We start from the raw sequence: 12939 nt of genomic DNA, 5'->3' as shown, positions 1-12939 counted from the left end.
TAAAAATAAATAAGTTAATATTGTATTAAAACAAACTAAATTAATGTTGTATTAAAACGAATTAAAAATAAATAAGTTAATATTGTATTAAAACTAAATTAATGTTGTATTAAAACGAATTAAAAATATGAAATTAATGTTGTATAATATTAAAACGAATTAAAAAATATGAAATTAATATAACGAATTAAAAAATATGAAATTAATATAACGAATTAAAAATATGAAATTGATATAACAAAAATTAAGAGTTAAACAATATTTAATAAGAGTTAAAAATTAAAACCATAAAAGATAAAAATTAAGAATTAAAGCAATATAAAAAATTAAGAATTGAAACAATATAAAAAAATTAAGAATTAAAACAATACAAAATAATTAAGAATTAAAACAATAAAAATTAAAATTATGAATTAAAACAAAATATAGGCATAATATTAAAATAAGAACATAAATTAATGAAGTTAAATTAATAATAAAATATTTTTACCGCGCTTTCCTCTGCAAATGTTCGTTTCCATGACTGCGGATCGCAACCTGAGAGACGAGCCAGAACTTGCCTTTTGGGACGTTGTGACGTTAGAGACTGGGATGGAGGTCATTTCCGCACGTGTTTCGTAGGAACGCAGCGCCGCGCGTGGAAGGAAGTGGCGAGAAAGCGGGGAGCAGAGTCCGTCGAGCGCTCGACGGGAAAAGTTGTCCCGCGCTTACGAAGCTATTCCCGCCATGGGGCGGCAACGACGCGGTTAAACTTTGAAATCCGTTGAAGTGTTAGTTTTGTGTTTCACGAAATAGAAAATAAGAAAATTGATCAACGAAAGCGCGGAGCGGAAAACTAATTTCAGAAGTGGGTTCGTCTTGGCGCGTTACTCCCGTTGTCTCCTTCGTGTCAATTGCTGGATACTGTTAAGCAGTCTTCGACCACTTTATTTGAGGTGACACTTTTCCAACTACTTATTTTAAACATAAAGGTAGTTTCAATTTGAGGGTTTGTACAACGTGCCTAAGGGTAGGCGTTCGTATAAGAAATTTCCCGCTCATTTCTTTTATAACCATATCCGAAAATTATCCGTATAAAAATTTATTTGTTGTATATTGAATCGTATAATAGTCGTAATCAGGAATCCATACCTCTACTTGGAATGCTTATCCTGGCGTATCGCGTATCGTAAGATCACTCTGACGGCTTTGGCCCCGCCTACGAGAGAAAAAATCCACTCTGCGCGCGCTCCCCTCTCACGTTGTTGTTTGTTAAGTTAACATAGTGACGTCAAAAAAACCGTCAGCCACATCGAGACGAAAATCTGCCGCGATAAGCATTCCCAGTAGAGGTATGGATTCCTGTCCTAAAAATAATATCGATTTTTTTATGATTAATTGAAATTTTGGTGGTTAATTTATCCGTTTCATTTAACTAAATCATAACGAAGTAATAAATTCGTTAAAATGCTTGCCACGCAAATACTAATATTTGTTTCAAGGTCACGTAATTCAGTGGTTTTTTTCTTGTCATGATAACATTTCTTAAAAATCTATTGTGATTACATTAGCTTTAACCCTTATCGAGGGCATTTTCACTTAAAATTTCAAGGTTCTGGTGAAAAGCCAGGCAATAGGCCCTTATTGTACCGTTCCGCCAAAAAAGCCCTTTTCCAGCGGGTTCCAGAGATTTGGGCCACCAATGCTCCCCTCTTTACATATAAACATAGCCCTATTTCATTTTATCTGATCAGATACAATTTGTTAACCTTATCTAATGCGTTGAGTGATCTGATTTTAATTTTTAAAAAAAGCATTACATTACGTAAAGCAAACGTAACGTTTACTTTTCGATCTGAAATTTTCAATTATTTGAATTTTTGCTATTATAAAAGAGAAAAACAAGTATTCCCAAAATTATTGATCTATTTAACTTGAATTAGGACCTTACCAAAATTATTGATCTTATTTCACTTGAATGAGGGGCTTACCAAAATTATTGATCTTATTTCACTTGAATTAGGATCTTACCAAAATTATTGATCTTATTTCACTTGAATGAGGGGCTTACCAAAATTATTGATCTATTTCACTTGAATTAGGAGCTTACCAAAATTATTGATCTTATTTCACTTGAATGAGGGGCTTACCAAAATTATTGATCTTATTTAACTTGAATGAGGGGCTTACCAAAATTATTGATCTTATTTCACTTGAATGAGGGGCTTACCAAAATTATTGATCTTATTTCACTTGAATTAGGATCTTACCAAAATTATTGATCTTATTTCACTTGAATGAGGGGCTTACCAAAATTATTGATCTATTTCACTTGAATTAGGAGCTTACCAAAATTATTGATCTTATTTCACTTGAATGAGGGGCTTACCAAAATTATTGATCTTATTTCACTTGAATGAGGGGCTTACCAAAATTATTGATCTTATTTCACTTGAATTAGGAGCTTACCAGATTTATTGATCTATTTCACTTGAATTAGGAGCTTACCAAAATTATTGATCTTATTTCACTTGAATTAGGGGCTTAGCAAAATTATTGATCTATTTCACTTGAATTAGGAGCTTACCAAAATTATTGATCTTATTTCACTTGAATGAGGGGCTTACCAAAATTATTGATCTTATTTCACTTGAATGAGGGGCTTAGCAAAATTATTGATCTATTTCACTTGAATTAGGGGCTCAAAAACTGTATTCATCTTTTTCACTTAATTGGGGGCTTACCAAATGTATTGATCTATTTCACTTAAATAGGGGCTTACCAGATGTATTGATCTATTCCACTTGAATTAGGGGCTTAGCAAAATTATTGATCTATTTCACTTTCGCGCCTTTCAAATATTCAAACCAACTTTGGTTCTTTACTTTTAAGCATATTTCATCAAGTAACTATTTTACAATTCGTTTTTTTGCAGTGAGTTATTCGTGCGTTGTCATTTGACTTTTGCTATTATCATTTTCACATGATAATGATGAATGGTCAAACCAAGCGTGCTCCGAATTGTTGCGCTCGTTGCTGGAACCACGGTAAGAAGATTTCCGTGAAAGGCCACAAAAGTCAGTGCCGTTTTGCCTTATGCTGCTGCAAAAAGTGCATCCTCATCAGCGAAAGGAAAACGTTGACGAAGGAAGAGCGGAAGCTGAGAAAGAAAACTGACACGCGGCCAGTAGAAGGTAATGGGCCACCTCTTGTTTCTGTTTCTGTTTCGATGGAAATAACTCTTTCTCAACCGAGAACTTCAATGACTCCAATGAACGCTTTTCAACAAGCAAGCGTATCGCCAGCGTTTCAGGAGATAAAACGTAAGTTGATCATTAATTAAAACAGGGGTTGGAAAATGCGCGATCTTGACCTTCAAAATGCTGATCTCGACCTTCAAAAATAGATCTTTAAGATCGCAAACTTAGTCACCCCGCAATAACGGTTTTGAATGTACCGAACGGTATGCACGTATCCCTTTTGCAACCTTTTATTACCAGTCACGCATTAACCGCAGTTATCAGATAGCGAGACTTATCGCCCCCTCCAGTGAAAGTTTCCTTTTTTTCACGGTACTTTTAAGCGCCACCAGCGGCGAAATTATCCTGCTCGCCTGTATATCTCTTAAATGCTCGAGAATAACTATGAAGAGGCCACTTGCGTACGTTTTAAGGAAAGTTCCACTCGAAAATTTAAAGCTATTACCATCAATATCGAACTATATTATTACTAGGGCTGTGCGAGTACTCGAACATCATCGATTACTCGAATACGTAATTGAATTATCGAGTACCAAAAAAAATTGCATGATCGGGTACTCGATTACTCGAATAAGCGGCTCTAAGTCCAAAGAGGGGTGGCAATAATAAACGGTACCCACAAGACGTACACACATCAAATGGTTTGAATGACCATAAACAGGTAATTTAGTTAGTGTAGGGAGCTGTGGGCTCGCGTTGCATATAGGGCTTGCCACCACCCTCCTATGCATTGTAACCCGGCCACCTGAATTAAAGGCTTTAAAAGTCTCTTGATGACTTAGGCCTAAGGTGGTGCCTTGGGTATTAGCCTAGCTGATTATTATTATTATTATTGTTATTATTACTATTATTTAAGTTAGTCAGATCAGGTTAATCTTTTATGTTCCCCTCACAAACCTATCTGATTCATTATCCCAAGTAACCGATCTGAACTGTTCAGCTGTAATTAACTTCACTAGCTTCTGTTAGATGAAAAGCTATCTTACTTATACACTCACAATTGTCAGTAGAAATATAATCTTTCGAAAGCAAATCAAATAAACAGTAATTAAAATTTCGAAAGGAATTTAAAATATGCCAAATCAATAATTGCTAGGCATCTGAAATCTGCTTACTTTCTGTCAGTGGGGTTAAAATTGATTTAGATTAGTTCCGGGTTTAATCTATCCGGTTTGCAATTTGAACCGTATCAACTGATCTGATAATATCTCAACGTTAATGCGGATTATCGGATATCTGATTGATCACAATAATTCCCCCGGTTCAGATAACACTGTTATCTGATAATCGGTTGGTATATCTAGGGAACCACTTAAGCTAACATTACTAAACTGGATTGTGAAAGGCGGGAATGGGCGGTGCCATATTGCATAAAAATTAAGTCTTTAACTATTAAATATTGTCCTTGAAAAGCTTGGCAAAGATAACTTAGTATTCTTCGCGCACATTAATAACAAGATAGTCTTCGTAATCATTCCCGTGATGAATTATTACGTCGCTATTAAATTTTAATTACAGGGTGGGTACACTATCGGCATACTTCTCTGCTTTAAATATTAATTTTATTCTTGTTTTTTACAAACAATCCCGAGGGGATTTGTGTGTATTAATTTCACGTACTGTGTCCGCCTTTGCCGCCGTTGTGGGGTGGCGGAGTGGTCAGCACTTTCGCCTCGCAGCAAGAGGAGCCAGGTTCGATCCCAGCTTGTGGCACTGGGTGAAAACTCGGAACTACTCCTTCCGCGTTGAGTTTGCAAGTTTTCTCCCCACTGGTTTAATGGGTTTTTCCCCGAGCTCTTTGGTTTCTCCTTCCATAAACATAATACGGAGTGTAGGGAGCTGTTGGCTCGCGTGGCGTGAAGGGCTTGCCACCACGCTCCTACGCATTGTAACCCAGCCACCTGAATTGATGGCTTCAAAAGTCGCTTGATGACTTAGGCCTAAGGTGGTGCCTTGGGTATTAGCCTAGCTGATTATTTGTTTATTTTAAGTTCATACTGCCTTTAAGTCGAAGATTCTCAATATATCACCATCAAATATTCATCAGTTGAAAGCGATGCCTGAATACTTTTTGAACCTTTACAGCCTAGCTGATAATTATTATTATTAATTTGTAGAAAACACGAAATTATTATTGTTAATATTATTATAATTATTATTATTGGAAATATCATGCCCTCACCGGCATTGTTAACATTTGTGAGATCGGAGCCCTAAAATTGGGGCATTTGCCCATTTCAGTGATTTTTGGTTGAAAATTATTTGTTTAGTTCCTGCTGATCATTTCTGAACTACGTTTTCGGTTTCTATCCAATACGCGGGACCCCACATCTCACGTAAGCACTATTTGAATCTCGTGCGAATTGATACAGATGCTATCTAACTCGTTCGAGTTTCACTATCTTATTTCCAAAACCAGGTAACTCCAGAAATTCGGTTTGTCTAAAAATTAATTTAAATTGACGTGTTCGAAACCAAATAAAACATATAAACCACGGTTGTACAAAATAAAGTTTTTAATAAAAAACTTTATTGTACAACAGTGGTTTTTATGTTTTTTAGTTACAGTATGTACAAGATAGTCTGTAGATATATTTAGTATTATTAATGTGTTCGTCTTTCTCTACCTAATTTCCAAAACCGGGTAACTCGAAAATTTCGTGTTTTCTACAAATTAATTTAAATTAAAGCATTTTGCGTTTCGCTACCTAATTTCCAAAACGAAGTAACTCGAAAATTTCGTGCTTTCTACAAATTAATTTAAATTAAAACGTTTTGCGTTTCGCTACCAAATTTCCAAAATATATATAACATATAACACAAGTAACGTATTAACAATAAGTATGTCAATAAAATTTATCACCGAACTGATTTGGAGAGCTATTACGCATTCTTGATTTAGTTCTCTCGTAGTGTCAAAATATGCTTCAGGTGAAATTTAGAACTACCAAGGACAGTAGCATGCTACTCAGATCTTGTGAAAGTCCAAGTCGGATCTTGGTGAGAAAGTCAGTGTCAGAAAATTAGCGTTGAAACAACAGCAAGGGTCATACTTAAAGTTATTATGTAACTTATGATACAACAACCATCAGCTAGACCGAAACCCAAGGTACCACCCTATGCCCAAGTCATCAAGCGACGTTTAAGGCCATTAATTCAGGTGGTTGGGTTACTATGCGTAGGAGGGTGGTAGAACTACCATTACTAAGAAGAAAGGTGCAGCTGATTTTCAGTGCGAAGAATATTTTCGTAAGTATGCTTTAAGCACAATTGGAAGTATGAAAAACGATACACCATTTAATTGACAGAATAAACAGCATTAGGAATAAAGGTTCGCGACATAAAACTTTTTAATGTTACTTATGTTCATATAAAATAGCTGACACTTAATCTATCACCTAAGCTAATTTTAATGAGGAACAGCAGATGTCGCCTTAAAGTTTTAGGTTCAGTTGGAGATGGGCTTAGCCTCTATTTCTAATTTATTGATTCCGAAAATTGTATCTTCAACTAAATATAATAATCAGCTAGACTAATACCCAAGGCTCCACCTTAGGCCCAAATCATCGAGCGACTTCTAAAGCCATTAATTCAGGTGGCCGGGTTACAACGCGTAGGAGGGTGGTGGAAAGCCCTTCATGCACCGCAAACCAACATCTCCCACTCTGACTATTACCGTTAACCTCTACAAGTTCTGATGGAAAGGCCTAACCAAAGGATTTTCTCCGAATTGCCACCAAGCTCCACAAACTGGAATTGAACCCAGCTCCTCCTGCTGCGAGGCGAAAGTGCTAACCACTCCGCCAAGCCACTTCCGTGGTTTCAGTTTACATATACCAAAACTGAACATTCTTTTTGACCATTTTGAAAATACTAAATTAAATGTGACTTTTCGTGCAAGGATAGGAACCTATGAACCACAATAACAGTCATGGTATATACCTACGATTTCCATACTCACTAAATAATGTTTTGCTAATGTTTCGTTTTGATAACAAACGTTTGAATTTATCGAATCCATTTAACAAATCGTTTAAAATAATTGGGCTCAGAGTTTACCGTGTTGCGTAGTTCGTTCATTGACCCATTGTTTTTCTACGGTTGCCTAAAAGCCTTAGATCATTTTTCTTTCAATGGTAAATGAATCGTATCGTATTACCCATTAAATAATTTGCCAAAAGGCCAAATATAGTCCGGTGCTTAAGTAGACATCATATTCGACAAATAATTGGTGAGAAAATCACACCAATGCTTAAGAATTAATTTAATTTAATTTAATATTAGTTTAATAATGAATTTTAATATAATCAATATATGAATATATATATTTTGAACTTTAGTTTAATAGTGACTTAATCAGTGGGGTGGCGGAGTGGTTAGCACTTTCGCCTCGCAGCAAGAGGAGCCGGGTTCGATCCCAGCTCGTGGCACTGGGTGAAAACTCGGAACAACTCCTTCTGCGTTGAGTTTGCAAGTTCTCTCCCCACTGGTTTAAGGGGTTTTCCCCCGAGTTCTTCGGTTTCCCCTTCCATAAAAACTTGTCGAGGTTAACGGTAATAGTTAGTGTAGGGAGCTGTTGGCTCGATCTCGTGGCATACAGGGCTTGCCACCACCCTCCTACGCATTGTAACCCGGCCACCTGAATTAATGGATTCAAAAGTCGCTTGATGACTTAGGCCTAAGGTGGTGCCTTGGGTATTAGCCTAGCTGATTATTATTATTATTATTATTATTAATTCTGAATTTTAATTAAATATCCATTTCACCCGGAATTTTAGATTTATATTAATTTCAACCGGAATTTTCGTTTCATATTAATTTATTTCTGAGTTTTTAATTAATATTATTTTAATTATGAATATTAATTTCATTTCAAATTTAAGATTAATGTTAATTTAATTTTTAATTTTAGATTAAAATCAATTTAATTCTGAATATTAGCTTTATGTTGATTTAATTCTGAATTTTAGATTAATATTATTTTTTTCGGAAAATTAGATTAATATTAATTTCAACCGGAATTTAACTTTAATATAAATTAAATTCAGAGTTTAAAATGAATATTATTTTAATTATTAATTTAAAATTAATATTAACTTCACCCATAATTTTAGATTCATATTAATTTAATTCAGAATTTTAGATTAATATTATTTTAATTCAGAATTTTGATTAATATTATTTTAATTCAGAATTTTGATTAATAATATTTTAATTCAGAATGTTAGTTTACTATTAATTTAACTCTGAACTTTAGATTAATATTAATTTAATTCTCAATTTTAGATTAATATTAATGTAATTATCAAATTTCGATTATTATTAATTTTACATTATTATTAATTTAATTCTTAATTTTACATTATTATTCATTTAGTTCTTAATTTTACATTATTATTTTAGATCTTAATTTTACATTAATATTAATTTAGTTCTTAATTTTACACTATTATTAATGTAATTCTTAATTTTATATTGATATAAATTTAATTCTGAATTTTAATTTAAAAATTAATTAATTATAAATTTACGCTTTGAAGTTTAAATTCCAATCCAGCTAGAAAGAGGGTTCCATATTCCTAGAACAGACAGCGAAGAAGCGAAGCGCAAAGTCCTCACTATAATCTCCCTCTATACCCTGGGACATGGTTTGCTAATATCCAGGGAAGCTCTATCTTTGGTAATTGGGTCAACCAAAACGATAATTTTTGAATGAAATTTGTCCCTTAATCAGAATATCATTCTGGCGCTATCTATGATGCGCCGTACTGACAAAATGTTTATGCGAAAATAACCAGACAAGATTCATATTTCACAAAATTGAATTCTTACGAATACTCCTTGTCAAAGGTGCTGGAGTGGAATCAATATATTCGATGAAATTTAATTCGCTGATTGTACAACGATTAGGTTGGGTAGCTTTTTTACAAGTCGAAAAACTGTAATTACTCAAAATCTTGCTGTAAAGGTTCAAAAAGCATTCAGGCATCGCTTTCAACTGATGAATATTTGATGGTGATATATTGAGAATCTTCGACTTAAAGGCAGTATGAACTTAAAATAAACAAATAATCATCTAGGCTAATACCCAAGGCACCACCTTAGGCCTAAGTCATCCAGCGACTTTTAAAGCCATTAATTCAGGTGGCCGGGTTACAATGCGTATTAGCGTGGTAGAAAGCCCTTCATGCCACGCGAGCCAACAGCTCCCTACACTAACTATTACCGTTCACCTCAACAAGTTTTTATGGAAGGGGAAACCGAAGATCTCGGGGGAAAACCTCTTAAACCAGTAGGGAGAGAACTTGCAAACTCAACGCGGAAGGAGTTGTTCCGAGTTTTCACCCAGTGCCACAAGTTGGGACCGAACCCGGCTCCTCTTGCTGCGAGGCGAAAGTGCTAACCACTCCGCCACCCCAATATTTTATTATTATTATTATTATTATTATTATAATTATATTATTATTATAGTTCGCTTCGGTATCAATCGCTACAGACAACAAAATCATTAAGACAATATTTGAATGTTAGCACTGTGGCGGCAAAAATATCTGTACTGAAATTTGATTTGATTGAAAGGTTATCAGATAATTCAGAAAGAAAATAAAAACCACATTTGCATAGTAAAAATTAATTTTTACTATGCAAATGTGGTTTTTATTTTCTTTCTGTATTTTAATGCATAGGGTTAGCTATACCTTCTCAATATCAGATAATTGATTAACACCGATCTATTAACAAAGTTTTCATTTCAAATGAGACACGCGATTTCCTAGAGTTAGCTTTGGAAGGTAAACAGGAAGACTCCGTCCAGTCTGTGGAAGAAGATACAAACAAACGAACCGGTTTGGAAAGCCAGAAGCAAATTAATGACGTGACCGGCCTAGCTGCTCGCAAAGTATCCAAAATGCGAAATTCCAAATAATTTGAGATTCTTTCATTTATTTTCAAAGATAAAAATAATTTGTCTCGAGGGGCAAACTTGTTACCGCTGGTTTTTATTACACACAATCCCAAGGGATTTGTGGGTACTAACAAGGAGAGTACCCGAGGTGTTTATTGCCGATTTGGTTCAAAGTCGGGCGTAATGTAGACCTAAGCCGTGTTCACACTAGACACTTTGGAACCGTTATAAAACGGTTTCGAAAGATAAAATTGAACACTTTCGGTGTCAACTGTATTAATAGCCATATGATAAATACATTCAATAGCAAACGGTTCCAAAGTGTCTAGTGTGAACCAGCTTATGAGATATGAAATTTCCCGAAAGTAGACGTTGCACTACCCATTCGATTTGCCATGGCAACCGAAATTAAAATAAGCATCGGATGTTCTCGGTTTCACCACCGAATTATTTTTTTAAATTTGAAAATCATGAAATGGGTAATTTCGACCACAATTAGGTAAATTTCATCAAGTTTGGGTAAATTGGAACATTTTTGGGGTAATATTGTAACAGTTTTTGGGTAAAATAAGGAAAAAATCTTATTTTTGTTTTAAGTGGTCAAAAATATTTTCGGTTGCCATGGCAAATAGAATGGGTGAAGGATAACGGATGCTAGCACGAATTTACTATCAATCGTTGGCAGAAATTTCGAATTTGGCCCGCGCGTTATATAATTTCGGAAAATACCGTCTATTGCGTTATATTCATGATAATTAATGAATTAACATAGATAAGATTTAAAAACAGTTGTAATAATTTATGTTTAGTACTGCAAGAAATTCCATTTTGGTGAGTCCAGGGTAAGTATAGAACGGACAATGCCGAGATTACCACGTTGACGTACGTAAACGTGCAATTTTATGATGGTTTAGGAGCGTAATACTACAAATACACTTAAAATAATAATCTACATTAAATATTTACTGATCACTTTGAAATTTACGCAATAGACATTTCTAAAATGGGATTAATATAACACGGGTATTAACCTTTAGGAATTCAACTGAAAATAGGCGAAAATCGAAATACCCTCCGTTGATTAACCGGAAATTCGTGCTAGTATCTTTCCGCCAAATGTACTAGATATTTTAGTACTAGAAAGTATTGCGACTAGTGCTAGTAAGTATTGCGACTAGTGCTAGATAGTATAGCGACTAGTACTAGAAAGTATTGCGACTAGTACTAGAAAGTATTGCGACTAGTACTAGAAAGTATTGCGACTAGTACTGGAAAGTATTGCGACTAGTACTAGAAAGTATTGCGACTAGTCCTGGAAAGTATTGCGACTAGTACTGGAAAGTATTGCGACTAGTACTGGAAAGTATTGCGACTAGTACTGGAATGTATTGCGACTAGTACTAGAACGTATTGCGACTAGTACTAGAAAGTATTGCGACTAATACTAGAAAGTATTGCGACTAGTACTAGAAAGTATTGCGACTAATACTAGAAAGTATTGCGACTAGTACTGGAAAGTATTGCGACTAGTACTGGAAAATATTGCGACTAGTACTGGAAAGTATTGCGACTAGTACTAGAAAGTATTGCGACTAGTACTGGAAAGTATTGCGACTAGTACTGGAAAGTATTGCGACTAGTACTGGAAAGTATTGCGACTAGTATTAGAAAGTATTTAGAAGTTATTTGGTGTAGTGTAATTACATTTTTATTTTGTCTGTCGCAGTTTCTACTTAACCTCAAAAGACTTTTTTAAATAATCATCCAAATTTGTTGGTAATAGTTAATAGTAATTCTTTCTAAGTATAATTAAATTCTTGGTATTACAGTTTCAAAAAAAATTCGAATTCAATGTAAGAGAACGAAGTTATTTCGTAGCAGGGAATGTTCTACGAAACAAAATTGTCTTCCAATCACATTCTCAAGCCATATTTTGTGGAAATAAATTCAGTTGAAACTTGTAAAAATGAAGAGCTATTTCACCAATGAGAAGCGAAGTCAAGGTAACGTTTGCTACCAGAGATCTTTAGGACATAAATTAAAACCTCAATTATTGGGCCTAATTACTTTTTCACTACAGCTCTACATACTAATGTTTTCGAATATACTTTGTAATAAGTTTAATGAGTTACCAGTGAAAAGTAATATGGTCTTTTTAACGGAGCTGCAGATAGTTGTGGTAGTATAGGAGTTTTGATTTTAAAACTATTCGCATCTATATATTGTCAAATTAAATAAAACCATTTTTTTCCAGCGCGACGATTTTGCCTGGAAGTAAAATAATTACCTGGGGGGGGGGGGATTGCTAAAATATTACGTAACATACTATAAATTTATAACGAAACCTGGGTTATGAATATTCTCTTTACTTTACTTTGCTTAATTTATTTTACTGTACTTCATTTTACTGTACTTCATTTTACTTTATTTTATTATATTTTACTATATTATATTTTACTTTATTTTACTTTATTTTACTATATTTTTCTTTATTTTACTATATTTTACTATTTTACTTTATATTACAAATATTTACTGTTTGTTTTACTAAAATTTACTGTTAATTTTACTAAAATTTACTGTTAATTTTACTAAACTTTACTGTTAATTTTACTAAATTTTTTTTACATTTCATTGATACTATTGAGTTGTTTTTTTATAACCGAAGGGTCGGACATTTAAAGAAATCCCGTACACTTTCCAAAAAATCCAACGCAAAATCCGAAATCCAGAAATTCAACCCAGAATCTCAAAATCCGGGAAAAAAATGAATAAATCCGAAATCCTACAAAAACA

At 34.1% G+C, this 12939-nt stretch overlaps 1 protein-coding gene across 1 annotated transcript in view; it reads left to right on the top strand.

Annotated features, from left to right (window-relative positions):
- Nucleotides 1-685: 685 nt before the first annotated feature.
- LOC149959830 (uncharacterized) overlaps nt 686-12939 on the top strand; it is a 31156-nt gene continuing 18902 nt past the window's right edge. The window contains exons 1-2 of the mRNA XM_090165180.1: nt 686-935; nt 2915-3302. Coding sequence (XP_090021306.1) covers nt 2963-3302 — 340 coding nt within the window. The 5' untranslated portion in view covers nt 686-935; nt 2915-2962. The remainder of the gene's footprint in view (nt 936-2914; nt 3303-12939) is intronic.

The sequence above is a fragment of the Leiobunum rupestre genome, chromosome 2 (assembly GCF_980474605.1).
Source record: "Leiobunum rupestre chromosome 2, qqLeiRupe1.1.hap1, whole genome shotgun sequence".
Classification (NCBI taxonomy): domain Eukaryota; kingdom Metazoa; phylum Arthropoda; class Arachnida; order Opiliones; family Sclerosomatidae; genus Leiobunum; species Leiobunum rupestre.
This window is presented reverse-complemented; position numbering and strand designations above follow the sequence as displayed.